Source organism: Eleginops maclovinus, chromosome 23 (assembly GCF_036324505.1).
Source record: "Eleginops maclovinus isolate JMC-PN-2008 ecotype Puerto Natales chromosome 23, JC_Emac_rtc_rv5, whole genome shotgun sequence".
NCBI classification, from domain to species: domain Eukaryota; kingdom Metazoa; phylum Chordata; class Actinopteri; order Perciformes; family Eleginopidae; genus Eleginops; species Eleginops maclovinus.
Window position 1 is genome coordinate 18,396,840 of NC_086371.1, and position 15,702 is coordinate 18,412,541.

Here is a 15,702-nt window from a genome sequence, read left to right on the forward strand (position 1 = left end):
CAATGTGAGATGCAGATTCTGTAAACATTTTGAAATACGGTAAGATCGAAACAGCCTCTGTTGTAGTTTCTGTTCACATGTTAATTTCATATCAAGGCATTGAATAAAGTTTCTGCTAAGAGATACTAGTTAAGTCCTGTTGTAGCACAGCCACAGGACTCATGCATCTCACACCCAGGTGAGAGAGGAGGGCAGCAGAGAGAGGGGATGATCAATCACGCTCAGACCCCCAGGCATGTCTGGGTGAATACATGAGTCCTCCTGGGGGGTCCTGGCGGGAGATCACCTCCTCCCTTGTTAGCCTCCTCTGTACTGATTGGGAAACATTCCCCCCCATGAAAAACACGATACTTCCACTGTAGAAGAGGCATGAAACATGGTATAACTATACAGCAAGAGGCTACACGTTCAAAGATGTGTCTTTTTGTCTTATGCACGATGGCGATTGGCAATGAAGACCTTAGATTTGAGACTCTTCCAAAAGTGCAACATACTCCACATAAACAGAAAAAGTGCAACGAAAACAGTACAGTAGACACAATAGTGCAAAGTAGGACAATATATATACATAACAAATAGAGTTAGATCAAACAGAATGTAAAACTGCACAATACAATGCTGTAATATATATGTTGAAATGTGAAATAACACATGTACAAATGTGCATTTTAAACATACAGTATTTGAGTGGTGACACTTAACAGAAGTCAGGAGTACAACATTCTTATAGCCTGTGGGATAAATCTGTCGTATTAAGGGGTCGTATTGTAGGATGAATTACTGACCCTATAAATTACATTTTTAAGGGAGATGACCAGTGAATTACAATCAGACAACAGCAATCATACGGGAACAAGATGGAAGCAATGATGTCCTCAGTGGAGAGCAAAGATGAGAGGCGGGTTAGTGAGGGCCTCCAGTGGGGTGAAACCTTCATTAACGCACAGCAGGGCATCATGGGAAATACAGGACATCCCCAGAAGCAAACAGACAAATGGGAAGGATGGGAGGGACTGTTTTGGTCTGGGAGGGTGTTGTTCTTTCTACAGGCAGGTTTTTTTCTCCCTAGTCGTTTCACAGCTCTTCGGTCCTTAAATGCTTGAATAACATTTTGCTCTGAAAGTATATTTGCATATATGCTATGTGCCGTTAAGTTTCTCTAACACAGTTTGTGGGTTGTGTTTTAACAGTGCCTGCGAGCCGATTCGTCTCATTTCCGCATGGACTTTTTTGAATATAATGTCGGGGATCAAAATCAGGGATGGGGCAACCCTTGTTGATCATGGTGAATTTCAAAAATCAGGATGATGGTGAATAACCTTACTTTAGTGAGTTAGTTTCATTTTTGAGGAGTGAAAAATGTAACCTTAGATAAACACATAAATACTGGAGAGAAATAACAGTCTTGCATAATGTTGCTGTTTTTTATCTATTTATCCTGTCCTATCCGCACAACATGTAAGATAGTGTTTGCAGTATATTTTACTGACATTTTAATTATTTTAAACATATATTGTGGTTTACAGGACTAGTTTTTTCTGGATAATCTTGACAGGATCTGTTGATATCGTCTCGAATATATCTCTAACTGACACCAGTTGATCAAATAATGTAAAGATGATACATGCTGTAACTTCTCACTTATCTCCTCACTTACTGCTTGAAACAGCCTCATCCCCCAGGCATGGACCCCCTCATGCAGGTAATATCCATGCCATCACTCACTGAGCTGACACAGTGGCAGATTTATGACATGTCAAGCTGGGAGGAAGATTTTTGGAGATGCAGGGGGTAGAGGAAAGGAGGGGGTGAATGAATGGCTCTTCAGACACAGATAGGCCAGGGGGAGGAGACCAGGCTTCTCTTAGAACTAATTACTTGCAAATTATAAGATTGGAAATTAACTTGCTTTCAATGTGGGATTGAGTCACTGGATTCACAGAGCAATATCTGGAACCCAATTTGCTTAAACAGTAAAGTTGGGTCAACATTTCAGTTACACTTTTCCTCTTTGATGTAATACATTTGCATTGCCTGTGGGGTGTTACAAACACTATTACAGACAGTGGTGTCCCGGATTATAAACCCTAAAAATTAAATTCTAGCAGTGGAAATGCTTCCTCTAATTTTTCTTTCAAAGCCTCGCAGCTCTTTGAGTGAAATCAATACACGCTGACTTCAAAGTAGCAATGGATCAACGCTGGATCAACACCTTGGCTATAGGTGCGAACTGCACCATGTTATCCATGTAATCCTCAGCTAAGTGTATTCGCCCCATTCTTATTCTAATAAGCACTTTTGTGCCCTCACTTAAAATCCAATGACCCTGGGATTTATTAGGTGAAATAGTCAAATGTTTATTGACTGAAATGAAACCACATTCAGAAGTATTTATTTTTAACTTTTGTATTTATTTTAAAGAAAATATATATAAATAAAGACGTAAGTATTTATGCAAGGATACAGAAAAAGTGCAAAGAGACATTTAAAATCCTCATGGGCTATTTTTTTTTTTTTACTGATTTTACTGCGATTCAGACCATTCTCTTCATTTGGGTCCACGGTACCTCCGTCTAAAGCCTTGTCCATCAGCTGCTTCCCTCCTGGCGCACACATGTTTGACGATCACCTGAGAGCAGTCCTCGCAGTTCACCGTGCAGCACCAGTGGAATTTACATTTGCAGCTTCTCACTACCTCCGTGCGCCTCTCCTCCACCTTCAGGCCGCATTCATGACACAACCTGCGGCAGCTGCGCCTCTCCCACTGGGTAAGCCCCTCTCCGTTCTGCAGGCACTCCCGGCCCTCGGTGCCGTACAGCCCCACGCTGGTGTTCCTCCTGCAGTAGTCCGGGGAGTCCTCCAGGTAGATGAGCTCCGTCTGGGCCACGCTGCCGAACGTGTCCACGATGGCTCCTCGGTTATCCGCGCTGTTGCCAGCACGCATGCGCTTCTTGTTGATGTCAAGTTTCTGCGCTTGGCTGTGTTTCATCTTCAAGTAGTTGCCGATTTCTCTGAAATCTGGCAGCTGAGTCCAGCAGGTTTGGACGCTGCAGCTCTCAGACATGCCGTGACATCTACAGATGCGCCTCATCGTTGCCTTTACTGCCTGTTGAAAACATGGCAAAGTTACAAACAATTCATAATGATTTAATGTCAGACACATGCTTGTGGTGGGAGAAGCACTCACCAGGCGCCCGGCGGCGTTGTTGTGTAGGTTGACTGCAGCCCGGGAGTCCTGACCTGTCTCCTGCGCGTCTACGTATTGTTTGGAAATCCTCTCTCCGAAATCCACGTTATCACTACAGCCACCCCACAGCCAGCCACTACCACCTGCACACAACATATCAATTAAATATAATTCGTTTTCTGTGCTTGTCATAAGATAATTACATTTGGGTGCAAAACTTACCAATTTTACCGTTCTTGGAGACATCACAGCCGCAGTTTTCGAGGTCTCCCAGACTACAGTTCCTGGTCAGAGTGTACATGACCCCCGCTGCACTTATGGCGTGGACGAATGAAGTCTCTCTAGTGGCTGTAAATAGGATAAGGTGTGATCAAAAAACAAAAATTTGCCACCATAACTTTTCACAATAAAAAAATCGATTAGGTTTGCACTTGATCAAGCATAATTAGAAGCAATGCAACTTGTGTAACTATTTGGCCCACATTCGTTTTTATTTATGGACCGCAATACAGCACACGTCTTCAGTTATTATGTAAGTCTTTCCACGTACGCTTGTACGTTTTTCTTCTATAGAATACACAACGTGTATTTTACAGGAATTACATTTACAATCTCAACCTACCGCGTCTCAGTCCTCTAAACTGAGTTGCGCTGTCGGGGCAGTTCCATCTGTCCCACGCAAACTGGTGTCTGCACTCCTCAATCCCAGTCATTGCGCCCTCCTGCACGCTTCTTGCATAGGTGAGATATGCCTGCAGAAGAGGCAATATCCATTAATTTAAACCTGATTCAGATTTTGGAAATGTTATTATAAATTTAGTGTAATCTTTTCTATTTACCTTCGGTCCCGTCATCAGAAAGTTACTCGCCACCCTGAGAACAAGATAGATGATAAACAATTAGATCAAAAAAGCCTATCTTAGGTCTTCACAAATTGAAACGATGCAGGCAAAGTAGAACAAGTGTATTACCAAGCATGTCCAGGACACATGTTGTATAAAAGAGTCAGGAGCCAAAATAATAAATGCACCATTTTCCCCTGAATCCTTCAGCCTTGAAAGTAGAAACCTCGTTATTTTGGCCCTGTGTGCTGACACTTTCTCTCTTAAATGAATGAAGAACAAATGGGACTCTTGTTCTTTGTCCCCGAGGTCCGAGGATGCTGATTGGATGAAGAGTTAAGGAAACGCCTATATGCGCACTTCAAAGGAAGGCATTAGGAGACAGTTTATTTTCTTGCCCAAGGCTGTTTAACATCAGGGCACCAATATACAAAATACTGCCAGTGACAAATCAGATTGAGACATGTGTATTGTAGAAAAATATTTATTATAATTTCAATTAAGATGCATTTAAATATTACAATTTACAGAAACACCAAACCAGTTATCCCGAAGCCCAACCCAAACGAGTAAGCATTCATGGAGAGTTTGGTCAAAAATATAGTGAGATTTATGTACAGAACCCAATCAATAAGAACAAGTGCATTAAAAAGGCCTCAGTTGCTATGTCAAGTTGAAAATTAAAGTTACATTATTGTAATACTGAATAATGTGTGTCAATGTCCATAATAAAAATAGAGATTAAATGCAAACCATAGCAATCAGTGGCGTTGCGCACGGTGCCTGCGCTTTGTTTTATTATGTGGCTTCCTCCCTCCTTGTTTACGCGCACAGTAATATTTGGTAACAACTTGTGTACATTTGTCACACTTGACCGTGCAGCACCAGTGGAATTTGCAGTTGCAGCTGCTGACTACCTCGATGCGCTTCTCCACCACTCTGAGGCCGCATTCATAGCACAGCCTGCGGCAGCTCTTTCTCTCCCACAGGGACATGTTCTTGTTTCCCTTCAGACACTCCCGTCCCTCGGTGCCCTGGAATCCCAAACTCCGGTTCTTTAGGCAGTAATCCGGGGAATCCTCCAGGTACACGAGCTCAGTGCGAGCGATGCTCCTAAAAGCTAGCGCAATGGCTCCTCGGTTGTCCGCGCTGTTACCAGACCTTGCCGGTTTCTTGTCCATGTCCAGCTTCTTTGCGTGTTCGTACTTCATCTTCAGGTAGTTGCCCACCTCTCTGAAGTCGGCCAGCTGCATCCAGCAGGTTTGGATGCTGCAGCTCCCAGAGACCCCGTGGCACTTACAGGCTCTCCTCATGGTAGCTTTGATTGCCTACACAAAGAGGGAACATGTTAATTGGTTGTTTATTCACAAAACACTCACTACTTTCTCCTCCGATTTGATCCCATGCGTAAAAATCCCCTAAAAACTTCCCCTTTCCTCCCCTGGCTTCAGTTGTGGCCAATACTTGCCTACTTTTACTTATAAATATTTGATGTACGACATTTCCTTGTGCCGGAGGACTTTCTCAATTTAGAATCAGGTAGCCTACTTCTTCAACAAGTGTCCATAACAAGTGATAATAAGAACTAGCGTATGAAGAAAAATCATATTTTACCAGTCTGCCTGCCTCGTTGTTATGCAGGTTGACTGCTGCACGTGAGTCCTGCCCACCTTCCAGTGCGTCTACGAACTGCTTTGAGATCTCCTCTCCAAACGCCACGTTATCACTGCAGCCTCCCCAAATCCATCCTCTACCACCTGGTGATTCAAATACAAACGTTGTTATTAATTTATCATGTTAAAACAATATTACATAAGGAATCTAATGGTAAATAGATTATGCATTAAATAAATATGTACCTGTTTGTCCAATTCTGGAGTCATCACAGCCGCAGTTGTCAAAGTCTCCCATACTGCAGTTCTTAGTGAGCGTATACATCACTCCGGCAGCGCTGATGCCATGGACGAAAGACGTCTGCCTTGTTGCTATAACAAGTGAAATAGAGAGTGGATTAATTTTTAATCCAATTTGGAACGATAAATATCAATGGCTGTGCTTTATTACTGTGCGTAAAATGTGTGTAAACTGCGCGTAAAGGTATATTTTGTGCATAATATTGTTGTGCGTAATGGGGGCAATACTGTTGTGCGTGTATGGTGTTTCATAGCTGTGGTCCCAGTTATTAATTTATGCTTGGGTTCTTGTCGCTTCTGCAATTGAAGAATTCACTTTGTGCAAAATAACTTCAGCAAAGTGGACAATTGTTGGAGTTGAGCTCCCCACAATTCCACCACTCCCCTTATGCAAGTCGTGCAATGATACATATATGGATCCACATGTCTTACCACTTCGGAGGCCATTGTGTGTGGATAATTGGAGCGTGTTTTCTGGGCAGTTCCACCGCTCCCACGCGAACTGGTGTTTACACTCGTGTATTCCACTCTGTGCGCCCACTTGCACACTACCGGCATATGTCAGAAAAGCCTTGGGAGAGAGAAAGAACATTTAAAGTTAGTTATTGTTGAATTTAATCATTCAGAATATGTTTTTAATAAAATAAGTAATCAGCTAACATATTTTCATTTGCAGCAGTGTTTTTTTACGCACGTGCCCAGAAAAGTTGCATCAATTTACCTTTGGTCCAGTCATGAGGAAATTATTCACCGTCCTATAGAAAGAAGACAAAAACAAGGACGTGTTAATCCCTTGCCACTGTACCACCAGTAAACAAATATTACACTGCAATATGTTATAAACCGAACCCAAAAGTAGGTCACATACCAAGCTAATGCAAGATGAGCATGGCAGCACATGGTTAGAACCATGGCTAGAAGGAAATAAAAAGGTCCCATAACAGCTGTATTCCAAACGGATAACTTTTTAGTTATTATCCCAGATGTTATTGCCAAGAGAGAGAAGAGGCAACTGATGATTTAGCTCATCCATGCTGATGATATTTATATAGTCCTGCCCCTGACAGATTGTTCCTGCAGGTAACAGTCGACTGTGAAAATGCGTCCACGACGACATTGATTGCCCATTCCTTTTGACAAATAGGAGCCCTCGTGCATAAATGCACTTCAAAGAAGGGACGCAGACGGATAACAGCCCCCCCTCTCCTTCCCTATTCATTCACCTGTCGTTCCCAGGCACTAATCCTTAAACACTTTTCTTGACGAATTGACACATATCCAGTATGATTGGACCAATTATTAATAATATAGTACATTGATTACATGTTTACAATAATATAAATCCAGTTGAGGATATTAAAATGATGCACAAAAAAAAAAGTATGCATAGTTAGTTCACTGTAAAGCTGACTAGACAAATAAGACATTACTTTAGGATTTATTGTTGTTGTTTTTTTAATAGAGGAAACTGAGGTTCCCGATATTTAATAATCAACTTTGTTAGACGTTAAATATGTTTCCAGTTATACCTCGAAGAAAAACAGGAATAAATGCAGTCCTGAGGCTTTAATGTGTAGCTATTTGGAAACGTTTGGGAAGTGGCACCAGTTCCCCAGGGAGAAAGACTGCGACAACAAAGTCATAAAGTCTTTCAGGAGCTGATCGTATATAGTCATGTAAATACTCCCTCACACATTGGCGACATTGGCATCGTCCTGATAATAGGATAATAGATGTTTTCCTGGAAAACAACTCGGTGTGAAAACAGTCTGGAATTTACAGGAGTATAAACAAATAACAGCCTTAATGTCCTAACCATAAAGTTGTAAATTATTGCTTGGCAAAACTTTTTTTATTTCCCCTGATTTGTAGATTTGAAATTCAAATTGATCATTCATTATTTAAATCTGGGATTATCCAGGGCCATCTCATTTAATTTAGCTGATTATCCTTGATTTAGTCAAACATCATACCAGTTTCTGTCATTTCATACTCATAGGCTACCGTGATTTATTGCGAGATAAGTCCCTGATTAACATTACAGTTTTCTTCATTTAATTGCTATTACTTGTCAAATCCCCTCTAAACCACTCAAAATCCCCTAAACCAACAATGCACTCTGCGCATCGGACAATGGGCGAAGGGCTGGGCGAGGTCCTCCGCACAATAGCGAGGAGGTGTAGGTGAGGATAATCCCTAATAATTAGATATGGCCCACATTCATACTGCAATAAGACTGAAACCTCGAGCCCCTCATCACCTGGTTGGGAAATAATACAGAGCGATTCAAAATTAAACTGTGGTGCTTCATAATTTGTCCCTAACCGAAGGCTCATTTCGGAATTTTAATGGGTTAATAACCTGCTAACAATAGTAATGTATCTAGATGGGCGTGTTGCAGCGCGGGTGCGAGATGTCTCTTAAACACCGAAACTTTCAAGGACAAATTGCGCGGATTAAGTGTCATTAAAATACATGTAATTGATTAATGTGATAGGCCTATTAATAAATGACAAATCAGATATTTTTGTCAGCTGTCAGCTATATATATATATATATATATATATATATATATATATATATATAAACAATTATACTGTAATAATAGCACCTTAAGACCTCCCTACTTCACTTCAGAATTTATCTCAATGCAAGTTTGTGTATTCAGGCTTAAGAAGGAGACGGCAGGGACAGGACCTTTTTAAATTACGCCATGCTTAGAGTAACATCAAGTAAAAATGCGCACTAATTAAATTGTTCTAACAGACATTTCGGACACATTAGGTCTTGACGGGAGATTTACGGCAGTGCAAGGTGAGAGAAATCGAGCAATAAAGGCTCAGGAGGTGACGGCCTTCACAGGCTGAGAGAGGGTGGCAGGACTGCTGACGCCAGCCAGAGACATCAGTCAGAGCACAGATTGGGCTGTAGATTAACATTGTAGTAGGAGGTGTTATGGTATAAAACAAAAACACTATAATAAATATAAACTAGGCAGCATTATAAGTATAACTGCTCAAGGGTTCGGTGAAAATCCCGTGAAAAAGATGATTTGTTTTTAAAATAAATCAGAATACTTTATCACAGGGAAATTAGATATGTGTCGGTAAAATAAAAAGATAAAAAAAGTACAGAAACATTTATATGAACATAAATTGAAGGTAAAATGTGCAAAAAGAAGATAATATCAAATGAAATACAAATATTTATACTAACATAATAAGTTAAGTAACGTTGTTCTACAATACATACCTAACATATTTTGCATAACACGCTTGAAATACCTGTCATATTGTTTCAAGGGATGAGCTGCCAACACTTTTTGTAACAAAATTAATGAAACCCTATGGAGAGCTGTGATAGAGCATATCCAAGTATCAAGCATAATTTATCTACATTTGATTAATTCTGCAAACTTATAACCTAATTTAACATACGTCTGAGGAAATATACCTAACCTCTAGGGAGTGGCCCATCCCTTCCTTTATTTTCTTTATGTGGCCCTCAGTGGAAAATGTTTGTACACTCCTGGTTTAAGCTGTTGATTGGTGAAGTAAGTCAAATAGACTTTTGACTGAATGAAATATAATTTGTTCTGCAGTGTAATTCCTATTTGGGTTTAATGATTGATATATTATCTTAAATGGCCTTTTTCAAGCGTCCATGCAGACTGGTATTTTTATAATGCTGCTTTTGTTTACAATGGTGTCCGTCTCCATGACAGTATTGTTGTCACCAATCCACTCCTTCCTCCTCTTTTGATCAACCATATTCCTCTGGCCTCTCGGAGGAATGCAGCTACTGCTGGCTAGCAAGCTAGCCTCTGCTTCTCCATCCAGCAGCACTGTTTTTTTTCTGGACAACCATGATCTTGCTGTTAAACACTGAATGATGACAAGTATACTGGAACACATATTATCTTTCATATGCATTTAATCTACATTTATGTTGATGAATTAATCATTTGGTCGATACCTTGTCAGAAAATAGTGAAACATACCACAGAGTCTAGGGTGAGGTCCTCAAATTGTTTTCTTGGTCCAGTCAAAAGTCACATTTGAAATGTCTTGTAATAAAAGAGTAAGGCAACTAAAAAACACACACATTTGAGAAGGCAGAATCATAGGACTTTTAGTTAGCAGATTATGAGGATGTTGGAGTTCATTTTATGTCCATTCATCAACTTGTAGTGCTTAGATCGCTTGACATGTCCCCAGGCTGGCTGCCTTATAGTTGCCAGTTAAAAAGAGAGCAAATAAGGAGTTCAGTTCAAATCAACGGTGCCCAAACTACTGCCCAGAGGCCCAATGCGGCCTGTGGTCCATTTTGAATCCGCTCTGAGCAGATTCTAAAAGTATAATGCAATATGGCCCACACATGAAACATGTACTTCTCTTATGTTGTACTTCTTAAATGTATTTGTAAACAGATATCACACTGTGATATTTATGTGTTAATAAGCCCACTTTAAAATAAATTCTGTCAACTAAAGTTAAAAACATTTTCTAACAAATGTTAGTTGAGAAAAAAAAAGCCCAATTGCTGATTTGCATAACAAGCTTGAAATATACCTTTCATATTTGCCCTTATTATAAGCAATTTGAGGCTTCTGTTTTAAGGAATGAGCTGCCAACACTTTTTGAAATAAAATATATTAAAACGTATATGGAGCCGTTGTGTATAGTTAGGCTGTTTGTTTTCTAAAAGCATATCCAAGTGTCAAGTATAATTTACCTACATTTGATTTATTTTGCTAATTTATAAATTAACTTATGGGGCAATATATCTCACCTCTAGTGAGGGGCCGAGGCCTTCGTACTGTCTGTTTTTCTGTATGCGACCCTATTTGAAAACACTTTGTACACCCCTGGTTTAAATAATGTATTCATTCATATTAGAATGTTGCAGTTGATTATTGTTTATTTAATGTTTTGTACAAATGCATATGAGTATGGGTTTAGCCTAGAAGGCTTATTACCATTATTAATAGTCTCAAGTGTGAAATTGTGATTAGCCAACACTTATTCTTAAATTACTCTTACAGTACAATATGTTTTGCCCCTGTTTAAACAACAAACTCAACAAAGTAATGGAGTTTTCAAATGTCATTACTTTAATATGGCTCTGTATATACTCACTTAGGAGGTGTGAATTACATAATTGTATACTTACATACTTTTTATACAGTACTGACCAATCTGCAATCTAGATAACTCATTTTTATTTGTGTATTTATACCATGTCTCAGCACGATCACTCATAGGTGTGGGTATTACACAGACATAAAGGAGACAGCAATAGGCACAGGACTGACTGGTTTCACGTCTTCATATTTATTTCATAAATAAAAGTAAAAAGTTTAATAAGAAAACATCCCACATGATTAGACTCCGATTGCTCTCATCTGATACCCCCCTCTCCCCCCCCCACCCTCCCACTAGCCTGGATGCCTGCCTCTCTCTCTGTGCTACATCACTACACAACTACACCACTCCCCAGTTTGGCAATATTGGACATGTTAGCTATATTCTAACTGTGCAAGACAGGCACCCAGGCTAACATTTTTCCACCCATGTGGTAAGAGAGCCCCCAATGAGGGGATGCCATAAACCCTTAGGCACCCCGCGATGCTCAAGAGCACCCTTTTCTGAAGACAAAGCAAGCGATTGAAATACTGTGATGATAAAAAAAAAGTGCTTTTTGCTGTGGCATCTCAGCGTCTTTTCTTCATGTGCTCGAAGTCAAGGTGTGGCATCGCCTTTCCTCTCTTGCTCGATGGCTGGAGGAGGAAAAAATAAGATAGTTTAGTCAGCAGGCTTGTGTTTAGTGAATATGTAACAGGGAGAATGCTGCCTTTTGATTTGCTGTCTATGAATGATGTGCTGATGTTGCAGCAAATTATTTTTTTTCCGCTCTGCTTGCTAAGCGTGTAGTCCTCTGACAGCAGGGAAAGTGATGAGTAGCTACTGACAGGAAAATTGTTGCAGGGTGAACAAGGCTTCTGCCCAGGAACCCACACAGCCACACACACAGCCACACACACAGCCACACAAGGGGCACTCACTCTCTTTGGTGGGCAGAGGGTTTTTCTCTTTTGTCTCCGTCTTCTTCAGCTTTGCCTTGTCGAAACGGGCAATCTCAGTCATATCAGGCTTGTCAGACATGTTGGCTGTGAAAGAGGAGATAAAAAAACACCTGAGCACACAGATTTCACCGTTTACTGTCAGTCATCATACTGACAATGCAGCACCACATTGTATTAGATATATTCTGTAGTGTAAGGGTAATGAGAAGTCATCACAAGAGCTGTCACAAATTGAAATGCCTTTGTCTGATATTGAAGATAATGTTCTGTAGCAGACTGAGCAGCACGTGTCATAGCCACTCCCTTTATGTGCAGACATGGCTGCCTGTGAGTGGGAGCAGCCTAGCACATGCTCTCACTTGATATTCCACAATACCTATTTGGTGAACATGGGCCCTTTTTTGTTTTACCTAGCTCTCTATTCATTCCTTTGTCTTTGTTTTCCTCCTCTCCGAGCTAGATGTCTTTGTTCTCTTTCCTCCGCATCCTCTCTTTCTTTCTTCCTCTCTCACTCTGCCTCTGCATCCACCCCTGCAGCCTTGTGGATTCAGGCAATCCTCCACTGCAGTCATATTCCTGACCTAGCCGCAGGTCTGACTAATCTATTTTGCACAGTCTGCTCATAAACTGCAGTGGAGATGTGACACATTAGCCTGCAGCCATTTGCAAACCTAGCTACTGTAAAATCTCTAGTCTGAATTCAGAATGGGAGGCCTAATACAATCCCTTTGACATAGAAAAATACATACTTGAAACAAGGCCACAATTTGAAATATTTCTTGATACAATCTTTCCTGGATTACCCTCTAGCAACACATTGATTCTAAATTTTACCAACAGCCGCAGTCCTAATCCCACATTTTTTCAATTCATCAGTAAACCTAATGATTCAAACATTATCTCTATTGTTCCCTCATCATCCTCCAACATCCCTGTTTCCATTCAATTTTCACAGCTGCCATCAGCCACACCCCAGTCCTTTGTTTGTCTCTAAAACAGAAGCAGAAATAGACACACCGACACAGAAACCTTGAGAAACACACTGAAGCAGGGATGATTCGTACTTACCGACAGAAGTGGGCTAAAAATCCACCAGTGGAGGGATAGAGGCAGCAGAGATGGAGAGAAGGGAGAGCGATGCGGAAGCTGAGTCAATCTGCCGGTGTGTGCACGCCTGCCTGCATCCAGGGTGTGGGTTTAAGAGGGAGGCAGGGAGGGAGGGGGAGAGGGAGAGATGGTGGAGAGAGAGTGACTTAGAGCTTGGTCAGCCTTCCTCCTCGTCATCATGTCCTCGAGGGAAAAGACAAGAGGAGACCAACAACTGATAGGGAACAGCTGTGAATGCTTATCTGGAATAGATTGTGATACATTATTTATGTATTACATAGTGTGTATTCTGGATTTTATTATACAGTTCGCTGAGTAGGTCAGGGACACACTGGGATGGTGGAACAAGGATTTTCTGCTACCAGTGTGTATGAATACTTCTATACTATTCATGTCATGCTGAGCGTTATGACTGAGTATTTATAAGATTGCAAGTCATGTAATAAAACGATCTAATGCCGCATACCACAGTATTTATAGATGATGCTAGTTCGCAAGGCCTGTCCATAGATAGACCTTGTTTAAATACACAAAGGTCCACACCAAACAACATACAAAAAGACACACAGCATTTATAGACCAACCTAATTTAAAATAACCACCTGTAGAAGGACCTTTCATACAAAAACAGAAACTCAACATAAACATATACAGAGAAGCGTGAAATACTACACAATAACGCAATAACATGACTATGAAAGGTAATGACAAACAGCAGATCATTCATGACTACATCACCAACAAAATGAATCAGTAACCATTTAGATAATCAATATAAGTCACATTAAAGTAACATTTCAAATGTAAATACTTGCTGGTTTTCTTAATGCCCTTTAAAGTTAACTATATCTTTACATTTTGTAATATTGGTCAAAAAACTAAGAATTGTAAGTTATCATGTAAGCCTTAAAGGGGAACAAAAAATGATCTTATTTTTGTGTTTACCACATTTAGCTTAGGGTTTCAGTTCAGAAATAACCCATATAATCACAAAAATACCTCCTGGTGCTCTCACATCTTTATAAATTCATCGTCTTCAGATACTTTATACATGATGGCATCACATATTTGAGGTTAAGCACTCTAGTTTTGGATTTGGGAGAGAAAGCTTAGTAGTCTAAGAACATTTGAATAATGTGAATTTTGAAATGTCCCCTTTATGGAAATTAATGTGGATATTTTCAGTTTTTTTTCACTATTCGATGACATTTAAAAGACAAATCCATTAATTCATAAACAAATGGCAAACATTAACAAAAGTAATCCCTAATTGTATCCCATGCATAATCAGAAATGATATTTCTTAAATACACTACCAAATTAGATTTTATGAAACAAACAACTTGAATCAGTTGATGTCCTACAGCAGCTCTTATTATCATATCTGCACACATGATTTGAGCATCTCTTGTCACTTGCTTTATTTTGCGACTGATCAAACAGCTCATGATTACATTAGGCTCTAATAAGGCCATGATGTTCAGAGCTCATGGGCCATTGCTGACATCATGAAAGCTGCCAGAGCTACAGTTACAGAGAGGGCAACTCTCTCTGAGCAGACGTCTCATCTCAGAATAGCATGGCCATGATGAGTCAACATGACCTCAACCATATGAAATGATACGAAGAGCCAGGCCTTGAGATCTGGGGAGCACCGTTAATGTGTGACATCATGTTACTGGATGACTGTGGGCTTTACTGGATCACAATGAGGTCATACATACAGTACATACCTAAGGGGGCTTTGTTAGGAGGCTGTGACACCATCTGCTGGCTGATGTTTGGAACTGCTTCATTTAACAAGAGCCGTTCAATCACAATTCATGGAAGGAGGAGGAGGTTGTTAAAGTACAGCGCCCTCAATTGCTGGAAAAAAAAACCTGGCATGAATGTCAAAATGGCCGACTTCCTGTTGGGTTTATGGTGTTCCCCCAAAGCCTTTTCTGTACGTCTCAGCATGTTGCATATACCTACCAAATGTCCATACAAGTAGGGGAAATACATGTCAGGGGCTGCTCTCTTGGTGGAGCTGTTGGTCCTTTTTGCCCCACCCAGGCACAAGACCCATATTTTGCATATATATTCAACATGACTGAAGTTTTGGGATTTTTGAATCTTATTTTAAAGCAAATTTAAGCCCTAAAAAATACAATTTGTTGGAAGAAATACTAATTATATTACAATAGGCTCTTTCAACCTTGATGTTGTCAGCATTCAGACCCCTAACAGTAACATGGTTGTTACACTTTGCTTCTCTATTACTCACTGAATACAACAAACAATGCCTAATAATCCAGTCTAACCTATGTGATTGCCCTGTGGAGCTAATTATACGTCACTGCTCTTCAAATCGCGTGCTGATTTAGCCTTTCAGATGTTTGTTCATAATGAGTTGTTTGCTCTTATGTACACTGTGGGACAGTGTGGGAGGGGAAGATCTTTGACCTTCTCTAAATTTGCCAGCCTTCCTATTAACCTTCTGTTTGAAATGTTATCATATTTGAAGCTTGGAGACAAGATGCACGCTGACAAAGGTCAGACTTAGCAGCCAAATGCCCTGTCAGAACA

At 40.3% G+C, this 15,702-nt stretch overlaps 2 protein-coding genes and 1 long non-coding RNA gene across 5 annotated transcripts; all 3 read right to left on the minus strand.

Moving 5' to 3' along the window:
• Positions 1–2,548: 2,548 nt before the first annotated feature.
• On the minus strand, positions 2,549–4,220 carry LOC134859945 (protein Wnt-8a-like). Its single transcript, XM_063876746.1, has 6 exons — positions 4,159–4,220; positions 4,027–4,060; positions 3,810–3,939; positions 3,410–3,535; positions 3,188–3,330; positions 2,549–3,106 (listed from the first exon to the last, which is right to left on the minus strand). Exons 1-6 carry the CDS (start codon positions 4,218–4,220, stop codon positions 2,549–2,551), a joined length of 1,053 nt encoding a protein of 350 aa, XP_063732816.1.
• Positions 4,221–4,790: 570 nt separating this feature from the next.
• LOC134859936 (protein Wnt-8a-like) lies at positions 4,791–10,325 on the minus strand. Of its 3 annotated transcripts, XM_063876733.1 has the most exons (7): positions 9,041–9,082; positions 8,050–8,069; positions 6,664–6,697; positions 6,375–6,513; positions 5,889–6,014; positions 5,644–5,786; positions 4,791–5,357 (listed from the first exon to the last, which is right to left on the minus strand). In XM_063876733.1, exons 1-7 carry the CDS (start codon positions 9,080–9,082, stop codon positions 4,791–4,793), a joined length of 1,071 nt encoding a protein of 356 aa, XP_063732803.1. The 3 variants fall into 3 exon arrangements, with proteins under 3 accessions (XP_063732803.1, XP_063732804.1, XP_063732802.1); XM_063876734.1 differs by lacking the exons at positions 8,050–8,069; positions 9,041–9,082 and adding an exon at positions 10,295–10,325 and having other exon boundaries at positions 6,664–6,698; XM_063876732.1 differs by lacking the exons at positions 8,050–8,069; positions 9,041–9,082 and adding an exon at positions 6,811–6,881.
• Positions 10,326–11,027: 702 nt separating this feature from the next.
• On the minus strand, positions 11,028–13,236 carry LOC134859844 (uncharacterized). The gene is made up of 3 exons (XR_010165165.1): positions 13,096–13,236; positions 12,007–12,111; positions 11,028–11,721 (listed from the first exon to the last, which is right to left on the minus strand). It is a non-coding gene; the product is annotated as an uncharacterized LOC134859844 (long non-coding RNA).
• Positions 13,237–15,702: the final 2,466 nt, after the last annotated feature.

Coding starts and splice junctions, on each gene's coding strand:
- LOC134859945 (XM_063876746.1), bottom strand. CDS start 4,220: ATGGTGCATTTATTATTTTGGCTCCTGACTCTTTTATACAACATGTGT. Junction 4,061..4,158: donor ATGTGTCCTGGACATGCTTG/GTAATACACTTG, acceptor TCTTGTTCTCAG/GGTGGCGAGTAACTTTCTGA. Junction 3,940..4,026: donor TTCTGATGACGGGACCGAAG/GTAAATAGAAAA, acceptor CCTCTTCTGCAG/GCATATCTCACCTATGCAAG.
- LOC134859936 (XM_063876732.1), bottom strand. CDS start 6,881: ATGGGACCTTTTTATTTCCTTCTAGCCATGGTTCTAACCATGTGCTGC. Junction 6,514..6,663: donor TCCTCATGACTGGACCAAAG/GTAAATTGATGC, acceptor CTCTCTCCCAAG/GCTTTTCTGACATATGCCGG. Junction 5,787..5,888: donor CTCCAGAATTGGACAAACAG/GTACATATTTAT, acceptor TTGAATCACCAG/GTGGTAGAGGATGGATTTGG.